The sequence below is a fragment of the Peromyscus maniculatus genome, chromosome 1 (genome assembly GCF_049852395.1).
Source record: "Peromyscus maniculatus bairdii isolate BWxNUB_F1_BW_parent chromosome 1, HU_Pman_BW_mat_3.1, whole genome shotgun sequence".
NCBI lineage: Eukaryota > Metazoa > Chordata > Mammalia > Rodentia > Cricetidae > Peromyscus > Peromyscus maniculatus.
Window position 1 is genome coordinate 108739214 of NC_134852.1, and position 18471 is coordinate 108757684.

The following is an 18471-nucleotide window of genomic DNA, read 5'->3' on the forward strand; positions in this document are numbered from 1 at the left end:
GTCTTTCACAAGCCTAACTGTATGGAGCTGGGGGTGGGGGGGAGAGGAGATTTTCAGGTCCTAAGAGATGGATGAGGTGGGAATTGATAGAGTTCCCCTTTCTTCTTTCCTGCACTATTCCCTGCAGCCACCAGGTGGCAGATGAGGGCTTCTAGGAGGCTCATGAATTCTTCCCTCTGGCAAATAGAGCCTTGGTTTAATGGGATTGCTGGGTTCAAGAACCTTCTCGCAGGTGAGCGCGGTGGCGCATACCTTTAATCCCAGAACTCATGAGGCAGAGACAGGTAGATTTCTGAGTTCAAGGCCAGCCTGGTCTACAGAGCAAGTTCCAGGACAGCTAGGGCTACACAGAGAAACAAGAAGAAGAAAAAGAAGAAGAAGAAGAGGAAGAAGAAGAAGAAGAAGAGGAAGAGGAAGAGGAAGAGGAAGAGGAAGAGGAAGAGGAAGAGGAAGAGGAAGAGGAAGAGGAAGAGGAAGAGGAAGAGGAAGAAGAAGAAGAAGAAGAAGAAGAAGAAGAAGAAGAAGAAGAAGAAGAAAGAACCTTCTCACATCCCCAGACTCTGACCTGTGCTCTAGGCTATGGTCCTAGCCCACTCACACTCACTTTCCATCACCTTGAGCCAGGAGGAAACATGGTTTCTGGGGGTAGAAGAGACCTCTCTGCTACCTGCCCTCACAGCCTATAGGTCTGCTAACAGATGTAACACACCAGTCACCACCCTGCACACTAGCTGTCATTAGATGTCACTGGCCCAGACAGAAGTCCTAAAATCTATCTTCAGTCCTCAGCTGCCCCCGACAGATCCGGTCGCATGATCTTGCCCTTCGGGCCCTCCAGTGGCTGCCATGGCAGCAGCCACACCCTGGTCCACATCTTTTCTCTTTTCTGGCAGCTCAGCCCTGCCTCTAGGAGTGAAGAGAGAGCTAGCTTACCCCCCTGCTCAGCGGGGTCAGGGCAGGGCCAGCCAGAGGCCTGCTCCAGCTTCTCCAGCATTCCATGGCACTTCGGCAGGAAAACTTAATCCAACCCCGGCCCTCACACAGCCGTTCCCAATGCACAAGGGGCCCAGTAGTGACGTCAAGGACCTGTCTACACTTTCAGCACCGTGTGGAACATTCCTCTCTCCCAAACAGTCTGGTATAAGCTGATCCATTTGGAAAATTCCTGTCCCTGGCCCCTGAGTGGGACCAGAGGGACCTGGACAGCTCTCCACCTGCTCTTCACCGAACCCTTTGGTCCACAACTCCTTCCAAAATAGGTCAGTTAGATAGTTCATCAGGGCTACTGTGAGGGCCAGGTGCTGAGGACCACTTCACCAAGGAGACAGCGCTCACACTGAGACCTGAAGAAGAAAGTTTCTGTGAAAAGTGAGGAGAGAAGGCCAGACCCAGGGATCAGCAAAACCAGCTCTCCCCAGGTTGTGTGGGCCTGGCAGGTGAGGGGCCAGCAGGGGCGGAGGTGATAGGCATCTGGCCCCACCAGGGTGTCTTTCACAGGCCTGGCTGGTGAATGGGATGGAGCTGGGGGAGGGGAGACAGACTGAGGCCAAGCCCTTAGAGTTAGGTTCCTCAGGTCACCTTCCTGGGCCTCCAGGACCGCATCCACAAACAAAGCGAGGACAATGGTGTGCTGGGGGAGGGGAAAGCTATCTTGCCTGGAGAGGCCTGTCAGGTGTGCAGGTCACTGGGGCCTGGGGTACACTCAGCCAGATGTGGGTCGGCCACCCTGAGCCACCAGGTTACGAAGACTATGTGTGTTCTTGTCACGACCCACCACAGACAAGTGGGGCCTGGGGACACAGTGACAGGCTCAACGTAAAATAACTGGCCAGGTTAAGAAGCTGTGTGCGAGGGCACCCTGCTGAGGGCACCCTGCTGAGGGCAGAGGCTTTCTGGTCAAGGTCCACGGCCCACAGCAGGGGCCAAAGTGTAAGAAGGCTGGGAGTGGAGGCCTGCTTCTGAAGGAGACCCTGGAAAAGAAGACAGTGAAGACTGACGGGGACAGAAAGGGCACAGAAGACAGAGAAAGGGAGGGAGGGAGATCCTGGGGGGGCGGGGGTGTGTGTGCACGGAAATACCATGGACAATTCTGAAGGCGGTGGGGGGCAGGGACACACACCTGGGAAGAGCTGTCTGGGAATAAGCTAAGGGGCAGGTGTTCTCCTGTAGGAGGTGGGGTCCCCCAGCAGGCCCAGGAAATGGTTTCACAGAGGTGGGAAGGCCAGTGTGTTCTGCAAGTGTTCTCCAGAGAGCCTGTTCTGAGCACTCTCTTGAGCGCTGCACAAGTCATGTGACTGGCCTGGTCCCTGCTCTCAGCCACTGGGCCTGTGAGAGGACAGAGGTAGAGGACGACGGCCTAGAGTATCAAAGGAAGGAAATAAGAAAAAAGGGTCCCAAGGCCTCAGTTTCCCTAACTTGTCTCCATCCCATGTTCCTAGCCAGCCACGCCCCTCCCCCTCCAGCAGTCCCCACCCTTAGGGCCTTGGTGGGAGTGGGGGTGTGCAGAATGGGAGGGGACCTTCGGGATCCAGTGACACAGAGTTACGGGATACCATCTGACATGCAACCTGACCCAGGTGAAACTCTACCCTCAGGTAGAGTCCCTGTCCCCATGCTCAGGGCTGGGGAGCATCACCTGCCTGTCGGCTGCCAGCCTACCCTGCACACAGCTCCCTGGGACGCAGCCTCATGGAGGATTCCTAGAGCCTCAGAAGGAAGGGAAGTGCACTCTGGCCTCAAGTCCAGGGCACAGCCTCTCTCCTATGACTGAGTCCCGTAGCTGCTGCTGAGACGCTGGCGGCGGGAACACACGCAGAAGCAGAGATCCTAAATTCTAATCCCAGATCCACGGAACTTTGTGACTCACAGTCGTCACCTGAGGGGGTCACAGTTATTGTCTGTCCTACCTTTCACAGATGCCATGAGAGTCCAAAGACAGACTCTGACAAAGACAGACAAGAGCTCTGGGGGGTGGGGGAAGGGGGTGGCCCTGCAGGACCCTAGGGACATCAGTGGTTCCTTGCTCTAGGCTCACAGCTCCTGGGCCTCCCTTTGTCCCAGAAGGACCTTCTTCAAGTCACTAGTCCGTCTTTGCTCTCCCCAGACTAGGAGACTAAGACAGGAGTCGAGGCTAGACTGTCCCCAGAGCCAGTCACTGCATTGGACACAATCCTGATTATGGTGAGGGGAAGTTCCCTGGGTCCTTAATGTGTCCACTACACTACATTCTCGGGCTCTGCATCTACATGTCCCCAGTGCACACACATGTGAGCACACAGAGACACACATGTGCACACACATAGGCACACTCATGCACATGCACTCACATGCAAAGGCACATCACATGCTGTGGACTAACTTCTGCTCTGAGACCCCATGGCCGCCTTCCAGGCCCTCACAGAGACCACCTGCCCCCCTCGTAGCAGGCCTCTTTCCTCTGATCTTTCCCTCCTTCCTCAAGCCTGCACCATTACGACCTACCAAGCTTGCACTTCTGGGGCCCTTTCCATGAGACGTGATAGGTTGATAGGTTAGACCGACTTCCTAAGGGCAATATGGGTGAAGAAGTCCACAAGCCAACGAAACAAAGCCCAGTGTTTCTAGATGGAGGGAGGCTAACCATACTGAGGTGCTCGGGACGTGAAGGCTCACATGTGGGTCTCATGTTATTAAAGGGGAAACTGAGGCTTGAAAGGAAGGACCTTGATCTGACTCCAGAGCACCATGAGCCATGCCAAGGAGTACCCCAACAGAGCACACACAGCCTTCACCCCGATGTCCCAGAATGGCCTGGAGGCTTTGGAAATGTGCAAACAGGACGCAAAAGAGAATCTCTCTCGCTGGAGCGGAGGGGGAAGGGTTGTGTGTGGGGTGGGATGGGATGGGGTGGGGTCACTGCAGCCTACCCAGGTAGGGCCGGGGGAAAGAGGGTCACTCACGTTGCCTTCGTCGTCCACCACCTGGATCTGCCCAGAGTCACAGAGCTTCACCACGGCCCCGATGGGTACGTCAAACTCCTGGCCTGACTTCAGGTCCATCCACACGTAGTCCCCCTGTGGGCAGGAGATGCTGCTGCGCCCAGAGAGCCAATACGCACTCAGCAGCCCCCTCTCCCACCCCCACTGAGGCTTGGGGCCAGAAGAGAGGGAGGGGGAGCCCCCGCTTTCTGGGAGCCTCGAGCTGGAGCTCACAGTGTCATCAGCGCCTCGCCTCTTTGCCTCTTCTGTAAGCCAGGTCCCCTCAGGTGAAGGGGCTGGGACTCAGGAAGAGGAGCAGCCTCCTGAGGGCAACCTCAGCCCAGGCCTGTCTAAGGCTGTGCTGCCCATGGCTTCTGGACCTACAGACACCTGGCAGACTAGGGACTGAGGCAGGAACACCAAATCACATCCTTTCTGCCCTACAGGGGTCAGAACACAGGATCCACCAGGCTGTGGCAAACATTGAAGATTCCATCAAATCATCCTAGCAGTGGGTTCCTGCTGGTCCACCACTCTCTACTGAGCCTGGGGTAAGAGGCCACATTGATCTCTGGCCTGTGAGGAGAGCCCAGACTTTAAGGTGGTGGGGGAGGGGCTCCATTTCCACGTCCCCTGCAGCATCCAGGCCAAAGCCTGGCTCTTAACTCAGGTACCTGAATCAAAACCCAGATTCAGCCGGGCGGTGGTGGCGCACGCCTTTAATCCCAGCACTCGGGCGACAGAGTCAGGCAGATCTCTGTGAGTTTGAGGCCAGCCTGGTCTACAGAGCAAGATCCAGGACAGGAACCAAAACTACACAGAGAAACCCTGTCTCAAAAAACAAAACAACAACAAACAAACAAAACCCAGATTCAGAGAAATGAACTGAGAACAACTATATTCCATGCCGATGTATTCAACAGACATCTACTGAGAACAAAGTCCTGGTTGATTTAGAGGGAGCAGTGACCAATAGAGAATTTCTCTTCCGGTTGAAAACATTAGACCTTTAGATGGGTCGCTGCTGAGCAAAGCTCTTCCCGGGATCCCCCTGGACACTAGTGAGTGCAGAAGGAAGAAACCTGAAGTGACGGAGAGTGACAAGCAGTGACAGGAGAGGGACCACTCCAACTTGGCAGCCACACAGTGGCAGAGACCACTATGCTGAGATCTGAAGGGCAGAGAGCAGCCATGCATGGAAAGAACGGTGGCATGGCCCATGCAAAGGCCCTGGGGCAGGAGGGGACATTAAGGAGGGGTTACAGGGGGGAGAGAAGTGGGTGGGGTCCAGGACACAAAACTCCTCGGTGGCCTTGAGGTAAAAACATATGCTTGTACTCTGATCTTACCAAAGTGTGTTCCTTGGGGGTAGGGTTCCCGAGTTGTCCTGGAGGGTGGGAGAACTTAGCATCTCGACAAGCACACAATTTCACGTCAAGTGTGGCTGGAAATGTAATAGCCTGGTAAACTGGCTCACTGAAGACCCATGGGCATGGCCCAGTGGGAACAGCTCAGGGCCTGGATTCAGGAGCCAGGGTCCTAGGCTCTGCTCGCTGACCCCTGACCCTCAGTTTCCTTGCCCCTCAGTAAGGGGGAAGGCTTGGATGTATAGTTATTTCAGCTTCCTTCTCCCATCAGAAACGCAATGGGCCTGGCTTGCTCATGTGAATGGGAGTTAGCACAAGCCAGTCAGTCCCAGGCCCTGCTTGATCCCAGAAAAGAAAACTGACCAGGCTCAGGGGTCAGGAGAGTTCGTGTTCACCAAGCATCCAGAGGGAATCTGGGGCTCCCCGCTGCTTCCCAGTGCCTGCCTTTTTAACCCTCACACCTGCTCAGCACCTCACCGCCAGCCCCTGGGTTCCCTGTGCCTGTCCACACAGCTGCACAGCAGTGGCTTTTCCCTGGCCTAGGCTTCCTCAGCCCTGCTGGGTTGCGTTGATTCTGCACTTGTGAGAGGTGTGTGTGTGCAGACTGCCTGTCCTCTGGGGACAGAGCAGAAGCAGCTAGAAGGTGCTGTTCAAGGAGGAGCAAGCCAGGCTGCCCTGAGATGAGTCATGACAGGAACAGGTACCAGGTCCACAGGGCCCTGTGAACCACACGGAAGGGTTGGGTTTTCTCTTAAGTATGGCATGGAACCACTCACACACAGAAAATGGAACAGTCGCCATTTTCTTTCTTGAGACAGTGTCTCATGTAGCCCAGGCTGTCCTCAAATTTGATATATGGCCAAGGATGACCTCTCTACCGTTAGAGTGCTGAATTATGGGCGAGCCATATAATGTCTGATTTATGCAGTTGTGCTCGAACCCAGGACTTTGTGCATTCTAGACAAGCTCTTACTCCTGAGCTTCACCTCCTCAGTCCTTGGGTTTTCATTTTGACAGCTCCCCTCTGGCAGCTGTGTGGATAATGGAGTCATCTGCTGACCTCACAGCCCAGCACCACACTATCTTAGGCAGGGCTGGGCCAGCCTCTCACTCATGGCTCCCCAGAGCCTGACTCAGAAAAAGCCTCAGTGAGAGAGAAGCCGGGCGAGTGTGAGTGGCTGTGAGCGTGTGTGTGGTGTGAGTGTAAGCGAGGACATGTGACTGTGTGAGGGAATGGCAGAGTGTATGTGGGGGGTGAGGGCAGGGAGAGTGAGCACAGAACAGAATCTGAACTAGTGGTGTGGTTCGGAGGCAGAGCACTCATCTGGGACACACAGGCTATAGACTCTATCCCCAACACCACAAAGGAGAAAGACAGGCAGGAAGAAAGGAAGGAGGGAGGGAGGGAGGGAAAGAAGGAGGGAGGGAAGGAAGGAGGGAAGAAGGGAAGGAGGGGAGGAGGGGAGAGGGAGGGGAAGAGGAAAGGAGGGAGAGAGAGAAGGAGGGAGGGAGGAGGGAGGGAAGGAAGGAGGAAAGGAAGGAGGGAGGGAGGGAAGGAGGGGAGGAGGGAAGGAAGGAAGGAGGAAGGGAGGGAAGGAGGGAAGAAAACAGAGATGATTCACATCTGCTGGCCCGAGTGCCAGATAACTTGCTTTATGGAAGTCTCAGAACCTTCCAGAAAGTTAAATGCTCCTCTGAAATTAACTGTTCTATCAGTCTTCATGATACGCTCATGTGAAGAGAGTTTCATAGCCCCTGTTTCCTCCACGAGGTTAAAATGTCCCTGCTGCCACCCAGGCAGGACCTGAGAAACCCCAAGTCCAGGGCTCTTTCCCCACATTTCCCAGGTATAAGCTCTAAGCAAGACAAACTAGGGCTCCTGGCTGAGTGACTCCCAGCCTTAAAGACAAGCTGGAAACCTAGACTGAGGACCGCCGAGAGCCAGGTTCTGACTCACTGGTGTCTCCTGGCCTAGCACAGAGCCTGGCTCACAAAATATTTTTCCCACTGAAAGAACATAGCATAATCAAATTAAGATACCTTGTGTGAGCCAGAAATAGAGGCTCAGAGAGGGAAACTGAGGCGCTCAGGACACACAGAAAGCAGAAATGACTAGACTCTTGTAACTTCAGGCTATCCCCAGGAGGGCAGTGACAACCATTTCTGCCCCAGGCCAGAACGTCAAATGTCAAGTTGGAGGCTTCAGGGAGAATTCTGAGGCCAGAAGGTCTCTAAGAGCGACAGTGCTCTGGCCAGAAAAGGGCCTAAGGCAGCTGGGACACCAGGGTACTTATGTTATGGGTAAGAAGAAAGGGACCTTGGAGCATTCCCTCATCCGATTGCCCATTGACAAGGCTGTGGACACAAGAGAAGGAAGCCACGAATGAGACCTGGCTCCGAGTCCCAACCCACGAGGCCCATTTCCTGTGGCCAGACTAGGTCATCATACTGCTCAAAACACCTCACCTTGCAGCGAATACCCCATTTGTGACATGCGAATGCTTCAGTGGGGGCCGTGTAACTCATGCCAAGTCTCAGCTTGCCCACTGTCAAGTGACGGGACCAGTGTCTTCCAGGCCCAGGCCCCTACCTGCTGTGCAGACCCAGCCACACGGACTTTCTATGGCTCCACCTAATATTCTCAAGCACACTCCCAACCCCCAGTTCCTTTCAGGAAGGTGGCATTTAGCTACAGAAGTCAAGAGATGCGGGTTCCCATTTCAGCCCTGCCACCGGGGCTGCGTGACTCGGTGGCAGCACTCAACCTTGCCGGAGCTCGCTTTTCAGCAGTCTTGGAATGGAAGGAGACAGGGTCTCTGAAAACCAGAAGCCCACAAAAATGCCATCTGTGCCTGCTGTCTGCCCTACTTCTTCTAGGCCTGGGGTCAGTATCACATCAATGCCAACCCACAGGTTCTCAGCCCCCTCCTGTCTCTTCCCTCCTCTGGGACAGGTCTTAGGTCTCTGTGGAATGACGGGAGCCTGAGTTAAAACATGGCCCCTCACTCGTGTTCCTAATCACCCCGAGCCATTTCTTAGATGGGAAGGTGACGGATAATATTTTGCCGCCGGTTTCTAGAAGCGGGAACTGTAACAAGTTACTAGTCTGCGGTGGAAGAGGGGACCCTAGGATGCCCCTCTATGTGCCTGGGAGTGCTCCCTGAGCTGGACACCAGTAAAAGCTGGGGATCTATTCTTCACTTGGTCCCGCTAGCCCGCCCCTCCCCCATGGCATCCCTGGTTTTCCAGGTGGCAAAACCTCCAGACTCTGGGAGGTGTGGCTTCAGCCAAGTTCACACCAGAGTCCCTAATCCCAGGCATCATCCTAGGGATGCAGTCTCCCGTGCACCTCCAGCTCCTGAGTCCCGCTTGGCTTCTGACCGACCCGGAAATTGAGGCCCAGGCAAGCGAGCCTTCCCCTCCCGGCCCTGGGCTCACCGGCATAACCGCGAAGGTCTTGAGCGCTTGGTTCAAGCTTCGCACCAGAGCCCACTTGCCAGGCGGCGCGGCGGGAGCCTCGCCCGGGTCAGCAGGGTTGCCGGGGGACTCCATGGTGCCCAGGATCTGGTAGTCTCACGAAGCGATGCGGCTCCTAATTCACCTAATCCCGCGCGCCACCGCCTCGGGAACCCTAAACCCGGCCATCTGCCACGGGCCCATGGCAACCGCGGCTTAGGTGACGCCCGTGGGCCTGGTGGGGAGGGGGCACCACCGCGCTGCTGCGACCCCTCCCACGGAGGGACCTTGACACCCACCCCCAGATTCCCAGGTGCTTCTCTGGGACCGTAGTCAGGAAAAGTGGCTCCAAGAGTCTCGTCTTGGCTGCAGTTTTGGAGAAAACTGGTCTGTTTTCTACAGAAAAAGCCGGACAGCTATAGGGGAGCACTGTAAACTTCGAGAAGTTTTAGGACTCTCGGTTCCATGGCCGCCGCTGGGGAATGAAAGCTGGTTAGAAAGGAAGGAAGAAAGGAAGGAGGGAGGGAGGGGAGGGGGGAGGGGAGGGAGGGAGGGGAGGGGAGGGAGGGAGGGGGAGGGGAAGAGGGGAGGGGAGGAGGAGGGAGGGAGGGGGGAGGGAGGGGAGGGAGGGAGGGGAGGGGAGGGGGGAGGGAGGGAGAGGGAAGGGAGGAGGAAGGGCAGGGGAGGGGGGAGGGAGGGGAGGGGGAGGGAGGGGAGGGGGGAGGGAGGGAGGAGGAAGGGCAGGGGAGGGGGGAGGGGGGAGGGAAGGGAGGGGGGGGAGGAATCTCCCAGGAAGACATCTTAGGGGAACTGAACCTTGAAGACCTTGTCTGATCCTCCTCCCCAGGACCCGGGGGTCAGCTATGGGTGGCTTGGATCTCAGAGGTTCGGTGGACTTCCCAAGTCCTGGAGCCACCATGGTGGCTTAAGCTCACTCACAGGGGCTTTGGCAGCTCTCCTGTGTTCCCGCAGTCAAGCAAGACGAGGCACCAGGCTCCAGTCAGCGCTGAGCCAGGAGCCAGGGGCCACCGTTCAGGATGCTTCCCGCTTCCTGCCACCCCCTCCCCCTCCTCCGGCTTCTGTCTGCTTCTCTGTCCTCCTCTTCTCTCTTTTCAAGTCCACCTGTCTCTGTTGCAGACAAACCCCTTGTTCTGGAATCCCAGAAGCCCAGCTGCCCGCTTAGCCAACACCAGCAGGGAGCAGAATCAGGGAGACCTAGCGGGAGAGACAGAAGCCACAGGCAGCTCAGGATTGCCAGGCCAGGCCAGCACCTCCTTCTACCCACACATCCCAGTCTCTGCTCCAGGGACCCACTCCACCCTCAGGAACCCTGCTCTCATAAGAGCCCTTCTCCACCAAGCCCAGAGCCAGGGACACCTGCCTGCCTGCCTGCCTGCCTGCCCACTGGGGTCCACAGAATGCAGGGAGGAGCTGAGGTGGACTCTGACGTTTTCCATCCTTCCACACAGAAGACTTTTCTGAGCGTGAGCCCAGAGCAGGGAACAGAGGGCTTTGCTAACACAACATGTCCTTGCGCCCCGCTCCTAGTGGGGTACACACAGGAAAGGAAGACACAGATAAGGGGCCAGGGCTGAGTCCACATCAGCTCTGTGGACTCTGGAGCCAGACAGTTTGGGTTCAATCCCACTTGGCCACACGCTTTTTCTTTGGGCAAGCTCCTTTACCTGGGTGCCTGTGTTTCCTCCCCTGCCTGTTACAGGGTGGTAGCACCACAGAGGGTCTTGTGGATCCGTGGGTTAAGCTGGGGTCCACACTCTGACTGGTGCTGTGAGCAAACACTATGTGCTTGATGGCTGTTACTGCGTGAGGGCACCATGAGAGGAGAGACCACTAAGGACACCATCTCTCAGACGTCCGTGAGAGGAAAGGGTCCCAGACAGAGGGATAGCACAAAGAACTGCAGTGGACAGGGAGGGGACACACAGGGGGTCTGGTGGCTGGAGAGAGGCCCCTGGGAAGTCCCAGAAGGCTGCTGGGAGGTTGGCTCTGCAGGTGGTGCTGGAAAAATAGGTCCTCTCCAGAGTGGCAGAGACTGAGAGGGTCAGCTAAGAGAGAGAGATGATTCCTTGTATGCTAAGAATCTTTACTATGTGTACAGCTGATTTCTCTTCAGAAACCATGGCGGGGAGGGGAAGGGAGGAGGAGAGTATTCTTCAAATGTCAAAAAAAAAAAAAAAAATCCAGGTGTGGTAGTTCATGCCTGTGATCCCACAGATGCTCAAAGGGAGTGGAAATTTGAGGCCAGCCTACACTGCATAGTGAGTTCAAGGCTAGCTTGAGCAACATAGCATGCCTCTGTGTTTAAAAAAAAAAAATAAAAAGCAAGCCAGGAGGTGGTGACTCACGTGCCTTTAATTCCAACACTCAGGAGGCAGGGACAGGCAGATCTCTGTGGGCTCGAGGCCAGCCTGGTCTACAAAGTGAGTTCCAGGACAGCCAGAGCTATTGCACAGAGAAACTCTCTCAAAAAGCCAAAAAAACAAAAGGGGAAGAGAGAAGCTACGACCGAGAATTCTATGCCTAGTGTCACACCGAGGGGACACTGAGGGCTGAAGAGGTGGCTCAGTGGTTAGGAGAGGATGCTATTCTTCCTGAGGAGCTGAGTTCAACCCCTAGCACCTTCAAAGTGATTCACAAGCACCTGTATGTGCAGCTCCAGGGGTTCAGCACCAGGCATGCATGTGGTACATATACACAATGCAGGCAAAACACTCACAAACATAAAACACAATAAGTGACTCTGAAGAATTAAAAAACATTACATAGGGAATGATAATAGCCAGCATTGAACTTTGGGTATGCAATTCTCCCTTTTTCTCCAGTGTGATTAGAAATACATAAAGTAGTGATAAATCGATGTTAATATGTTTGACACACAGTCTGTAAAGATGTAAGTTGTAAAAACAGAAAAGGGGTGGAGCTATAGAGGCGCATGTCTCATACACTGTTGAAGTTAATTTGGTCTTTATATTGTTATATATTTACAATATTAGCTGTAAGCCTAACAGAACCATAAAGGAAAAAAAAAGAAACCTTTAAAAGTTTCTTTAAACAATGTTTATTTTTAAGAATGTATTTTTATTTATGCGTATGTATGTGTGTGTCTTTGTGAACATGTGCCAAGCGTATGAGCGCCCAGGTTAGACCCCTGGAGCTAGAGTTACAAGCTGTTGTGAGTTAGCTACCCGACATGGGTGCTAGGACCTGAATTCCGTTCCTCTGTGAGGGCAGCAAGCACTCTCAACTGCTCAGCCATCTCTCCAGCCCACAAAGTTTTTTAAAAACACAAAGAAGAAGAAGAAACCTCATGAAGAGGAGGTGAGAAGGGATCAAATAGTAAGTTAAAAGGAAATCAATGAAACACAAAGGTGACGGACGTAAGGAAGGGACAGGGAGAGGCCATTACAAGACCACAGAGAACAAGCAGCTGAACAGCAAAAGGCCTTAGCAGGGCCTGGGGACCGAGCTCCACCGGCCCAGTGTGCGCCCAGCATGCACAATGCCCCAGCACTACACAAAACCAGCCATGGTGCATGCCTGCAACCACCGCCCTAGGGAGGCCGAGCCAGCAGGCTGTGTGCACATTCCAGGTCACTCTTGGCTCCAGCGTGAGTCGGAGGCCGACCTGGGATAAGTGAGACCGGTCCTCAGCAGCAATTACTTCAAATCTAAGTGGATTAAACGCACCAATGGAAAGGAAGAGCTTGGCAGAAGGGGGAAGAACACAGGGTTCCACCGAGGGCTGCCTGCACCAGACTCGCTTTAGATCCAAGGACTTCGTGCCGACAGCATTCCAGGCAAACAGTAACCAAGAGAGAGCTGGGCATCCCCATCAATATCAGGCCCAACAGATTTGAAGGCACGGGCGGTCACAAGGGACAAAGAAGGCATTATGTCGTATTAGGTCTCAATCCAGCCACCAGCAGCCCAGAATTATCTTCAAACCTCCCTCTGCCTGCAAATCTGGGTCAGGTTCCAATGGTTCCCACCCTGGCCTACCACAGAGCAGAGAGGAAAGTCATGTGTGACTAAAGCAAAAAAAAAAACCTCCTCAAGGTCCTCAAAGGAGCGGCGTGTGCACCACAGAGGCCTGGGTTCTTGTTTCCATCCTGTCCCCGAGGGCCTGGCCACTCTGGGGACGTCTTCTGGAGATGTTGGTTAGGAGGGGACTCTCGCTATAGCTGCGCGCTTTCCTGATACCGACTACACCGACTCCCAGGCTTCCTCCCATCCTCCTGTCCCCCTGGGATCTGGCTGTTACACTTTCGCTTCCTTTGGCACTCAGTGGGCTGGAAACTGCCCCAGGGAGGCAGGGAATGGTGTGCATCCTGGTGCTCAGCCTGGCATGGAGGTAGGCCTCAGTGTGTGTGTGTGTGTGTGTGTGTGTGTGTGTGTGTGTGTGTGTGTGTGTGTGTGTGTGTGTGTGTGTGTGTTGGGGTAGGGGGAGGCAGATGAGAACTGGCTGGGAGACGGGGCTTCGAACACCCTATGACTCCCTAGGGATCCTCTCTTAACTCATAAGGCCATAAAGATAAGGGGGGTACGCCCAGACTGGACACAAGTTTCCCAGGGAAAAGCCCCTATCCTGCAAATGCCACCCAGGGGCAGTCTGACTCCCCTCCCCCAAGGCCCGGTACCTGTTCTTCGTCTTACCCTGTGCTCCTCCCCAGGCCTCCTCTTCTTGACAATCGTCTCCCATCAGGGTCATTCCCTATCATGTCCAGGCCTACCCAGTTTATGTTTCAATGACCCTGTTTGAGCCTCAACTTTGCCACCTGTGAAATGAGCTCAGAGTTCTCCACCTCATAGCTTCACTGATCACTTAGGATGGTGGCCATAGGGATGACTCCTGGACAGTGGGAGCCCTTCATAAAGCAAGTGGCCTTTGGGCCTGTCACCTTGTCATGCCTTAGGTGTGAAGGGAGGAAGGAAGGACACCTGAGTTGACTCTGTGGTTCAGGAAGGCTGAGGCATAGAGGGAAAGAGAGAGGACGGATGAATGATCTGCCATTATTTGTTCCACATGGGGACAACTTATGCATGGAAAAAGAACCCTCAGATCCTTTGAGGTCTCCTGAGACTTCCTCATCCAAATAAAGTAAGAGAACAAAACATGGAGACACAGTGAAGCACCATTATCAGTAGGTGTTTGGCGGCTGACCACCGTGGGAGTCTATGTCAAGCCCTGGCTGGGCATTGTATCGGCATGACATTATACTCTCAAACCTCCTGTAGGCAGGAGCTACCATCAGCCCTTTGTCACCGAAGTACAAGTGACAGCAGCAATTAGCCTACAGCATCATAGCTGGAGAGCCACGGAGCCAGGAATCCAACTCAGCCCTGGCATCCAAATGGTGCACTCTTAGCTGTGCGTCACTCAGCACCGAACCCTACCTCACAGTGGGCTGGTGCTGGCTGGGAACCCGAGGAGAAAGGGGAGGCTGCCCAGGTTTCTAGGACTCTACAGAGGCCCAGGAAGTCAGAAGACGCACGGACTCCAGGGTGACAGAGAGGAAACTCCCAAGAGAAACAGAGGCTGGAGGCCTGAGAGGATGTAACCAGACAGGACAGGGAAGACAAGGTCAGGGAAGGAGGTAGAGGTGAGGCAGGCAGGAGGGGGCAGGTGAGGGAACAGAATCGGCAGCTCAGAGCTTATAGCCAAAGTCCCGGGACAGAAGGGACCTGCATGCTCAGCCCAAGGTCCTTACAGCATCATCGAGGTTCAGGATGGAGCCTTCAGAGCTGGGCAGCACCCAGAGCTGGTGCGTTTCGGGGGGGGGGGGGTTGAAAGAAGTAAAAGAAAGGTATGTCCCATTTAAAAGTGGGTAGAGCTGCCATTCACCCAAGGATCTGCTCCCAACAGGGCCCCTGCAAGATGAGGTAGCTGGAGGCAAACAGCATGGAAGAAGGGGGGTCTGGTCAGATAGAGGCCCCTGGGGGAACACTCCTGAGGGCCATGGGGGCTCCAGACCCTCCTTTGGGGGGTCTGCGTGAATCCCCACCCTCCAGCCCTCTTTAGCCTGGCTTTGGCGTTCTCTGATGGGTCTTTAAACAAGCTCTCAGCCCCTGACGATTTTCCTGGTTGACACCAATAGTTTGCCTTTAATGCATTGGCCCCATGAGCCTTGGGGCATCCAGCCAAGCTGCTCCACTGGCCTCATAGCCTGGGACAACAGGAAACTGGTGGCTGAGCACCCCCTCCCCTTAGCCCCCAGCTTCACAGCCCTAAGGTTCTATGCCAGGCCCACCTGGCCAACTGCCTACATTCCAGGCTCCCACTTAGGAGACCGAGAAGCTCGTTAGAGTCTCAGGCTGGTCACGGGGAAGGGCTGAGGGTCAAGAGACCAGAGTGGCCCTGGGGAGGAGTAGGGGGACTAGAAGGCTCTGCTAGCTGATGGACAGCACTCCGCCTCTTCCCTAGGGAGCTCCAGCTGGGGCCCTGTCCCTCAGACTCACTTCTGCCCAAGGTCCTAAGCAAACTTGCTAATTGCCTCCCCAGAGACCTTCTGCACTGGGACCTTCACACATGCTATTCCTTTGCCTGGAATGTCTGGGACTCAGGTGGATGAGTCATCACTCTGGCCCAGGGACACAGTGAGAAAAGGAAGCCACTGTGGCGTGCCAGAGGGGCAGACTCAGGACTGGGTCCGGGAGATCTGGGGAATTCTTCACAGCAGGGTTTTGAAGACTAGGTAGGAGTTTTCTGAGGGGAAGAACTGGGGACAGTTTTCACAGCTCAGAGAGAAGATAGCGTGGATGGTGGGAGAGGAGCGACCCAGCATGACCCTGCCTAGTTCTGAAAGAAAAGATGAGGCACTCACCTGCTGGAGAATAACCATGGTCCTTCGTCAGAACGACAGAGCACCTACCGGAGTGACCAGATACAGCTCTGTGGGAAGAGACCACACCAGGCCCTGAGCCCCGGCAGCTGGGAGCCAGCAAGGTCACCCAGGCTCCTCCCCGGCCCCCGGCCCCTCCTCCCTGTGGTCGGTCAGAGGGACCACAGTTCAGTCTCTCAGGTGCTGTTATCACCTCCACTGCCCAGAGCGGCCAAGCCTCTGTCATTCTCTCAGGCTTTGTCATCCAGACCCCCCAAGGGCTTCTAGAAAGTAGCGGATTTAGCCCCACACCAGACATACAGGCAAAGCTCAGAGGATCGCCACTTGCCCAAGGCCACACAGCAGGGCAGAGAAGATTCAGGACTAAGCCTTGGGCTCTGGCATCCCAGTTCAGGGCTGCTCCAGGAGTTCCAGGTCATGTGGTAGAGTGGTTTATCACTTGTCCATGGCCTTCATCTCCTACCTCAGCCAGCACAGGGTTAGGCCCAGAGACTGCCTCAAGGAGGATTTGCTGCCCTGGGCATGGTCACCGGAAGCAGCCCTAACCCATAGGCCCACGTGTGAGGCCCCTCTGCCTTGCCTGGCCTGTCCCCTAGAGTGAGCATTAAGTTTTCACAAGGGCCCATTCAGAGGCACTGGGACATCTGATCCTTTGCCCACGACACTACCTGACACCTGAGCCTTGACCCCCAGGCCCTGGGTCTCTATGGGCACGTGGTCCTTCCGGAGACCTACACCAGCCTGGGTACCTGGCAAGGAAATAATTGCATGGGCAGCAGGCAGCTGGTCGGGGAGCTGCCATCTGAAGAGGCTGCTGGCTCCTGCCCCATCCATGCTAACATGCCAAGACAGACTGGGACCTTGGAAGGTGCTGCAGGACAGAGCCGAAGTCCCATGCATCAGGGAAAACCATGGGGCTCCTTTATCCAGTGCACGAGGCTCGGGGCGTTCTGTCTCCAAAACTGAGAGAACTAGACCATGTGTGAGTTTTTCAGATTGGGAGCATAGAACTATTTCTCTTTTTCTAGGACTATGTCTGACTTTACCTTGTCTCCTCAGCAACCCTGGCTGGTGGCCTTCATATTCCCAGGTCACAGATGGGAAATGTAAGGCATTAAGGCACACACACAGAGAGAATAACTTGTGTAAGGAAAGAAAGATTGTCAGAGAAAGACAATCAAAAGAGAGAGACCAGGAGAGAAGAGCACCTGTGTCTCCCCTCCCCTCCCCTCCCCTCCCCTCCTCTCCCCTCCCCTCCCCTCCGCTTCCCTCCCCCTCCCCTCTCATGGGGATGCCCCTGGATGCCCCTGACCCAGTCCCAGCCCAGACACAACTCCACAGGCCCTTCCCTTCCTCTTCAGCTGTTCCCTCCCCCAGGGTACAAGCCTCCATGTGCCCTGCTCAGGACATTTTCTTTCCATGGCTGTGGTGGCAAGGCCCCTGTGGGTTGAGGGAAGTCCAGTCGCAGGGACGTGAGGCTGTGGGTCAGGGGCTCCAGAAGAGACCCCAGCCTATGACTCCTCCCTGTCCCAAAGACTCAGGGCAGCACACATCCTTACCTGGGTCTTATCTGCACCCTCTGAGTCACCACCTCCCAGCCTGGGGTCAGGGGCCACAGGGCAGGAGGACTCTGGGGCTGGAGCCTGCAAACGCTCTGCCCCGGCCTGAGTCTGGCTCCGAGGCTGCTCTGGGGTCCCCTGGGCTTTTCTGTTTCTCGCCGTCTCCCTGGGTCACTCTCTCTGTTCAGGGCAGCTGTCCAGCCGGCACCGCCACCCTCCCTCCCACTCCAAAGCCTTCTCCCAGGAGGCGGAGCCCGAGGGGGCCTCCAAGGTCTGGATGAGGTGACATCAGCACTAAGGGCGGGCTGGCTGGGGCTGGGACTAAGGTCCAGAGGCCGCCCTAGGCGCCTTGGGAAGCACTGGCCAGCCAGCAGGGATGCAAGGCATGGAGGCCCCAGGAGGCCCTGCTGGCTGGTCCAGGGGCCCCGTCTGGGCCTCGGGAGCCTCTTATCATGACTGTCACTAGCTGCTGTCTCTGCATGGTTGGGACGCCTGATCTGGTCCCACCTTGGTCATGATTTTGCTGGGCCTCAGCTCCCAGTGGCCTCCCTGCAGTTCCTCTCCTCCATAGCATTACAAGAGACCCTCTAGATGGGCAGGCAACACCCGGGGCCTTAGGGGACACAGCACCCAAAACAGGACTCCCCAAGATGTGACCCCATGAGGCTCTTCCACCCACCTCCACAGCTTGTCCTGGGGGTCTTGGGTGTGTTTGCCAAGGCACCCCATCGGGAGCAACATCATACAGGACAGAGAGATTCATCCAATGGGAAACAAAATGTGCAATCTAAAAGGATATAAAATACTCATAATAGGTGAGGAAGGGGGGCTGGAGGACTCCCTCCTGAGACCTGGCCCTTTCACCTGCCCGCTCTTGGCCAGCAAAGAAGCTGTCTATGGGCTGGGGGACGTCTGCCGCAGTAGGAGGGTGGGGCAGGGAAGCTCAATGGCCCAACAGCGCCACCTGCTGGGCACAGCCGGCTGCTATAAGACCAAGGTCGAGGGAGCAACTCAAGAAATGAGCATCTGCAGGTCAGCGTCCTCAGACCCCAGGGTGCCACAGGGCAAGGTAGCACAGAGACCAAGGCTGAATGGCGCCCAGTGCAGGCCTCACCCATGTGGCTGATACTTATGGGCCAGGCAAGCAGCGCGGGCCTACAAAGAGTCACAGGTTGGAGCACCCAGAGCTTCATTGGGGGCAGAGGTGCATGGTGGGAAGGCCGTGGGTGAGAGGGCAGTCTTGGAACCATAACTGCTATACTTTCTCAACACC

At 55.5% G+C, this 18471-nt stretch overlaps 1 protein-coding gene across 2 annotated transcripts in view; it reads right to left on the minus strand.

Annotated features, from left to right (window-relative positions):
- The window catches only part of Myo7a (myosin VIIA), a 73381-nt gene extending 55954 nt beyond the window's left edge, over nucleotides 1–17427 (minus strand). Inside the window, exons 1-3 of one of the 2 annotated variants that reach the window (XM_006979887.3) lie at nucleotides 17199–17427; nucleotides 15622–15689; nucleotides 3939–4052 (exon numbers count right to left, since the gene is read on the minus strand). In XM_006979887.3, coding sequence (XP_006979949.1) covers nucleotides 3939–4052; nucleotides 15622–15639 — 132 coding nt within the window. In that variant the 5' untranslated portion in view covers nucleotides 15640–15689; nucleotides 17199–17427. The remainder of the gene's footprint in view (nucleotides 1–3938; nucleotides 4053–15621; nucleotides 15690–17198) is intronic. The other variant, XM_042280167.2, reaches the window with a different exon arrangement.
- Nucleotides 17428–18471: the final 1044 nt, after the last annotated feature.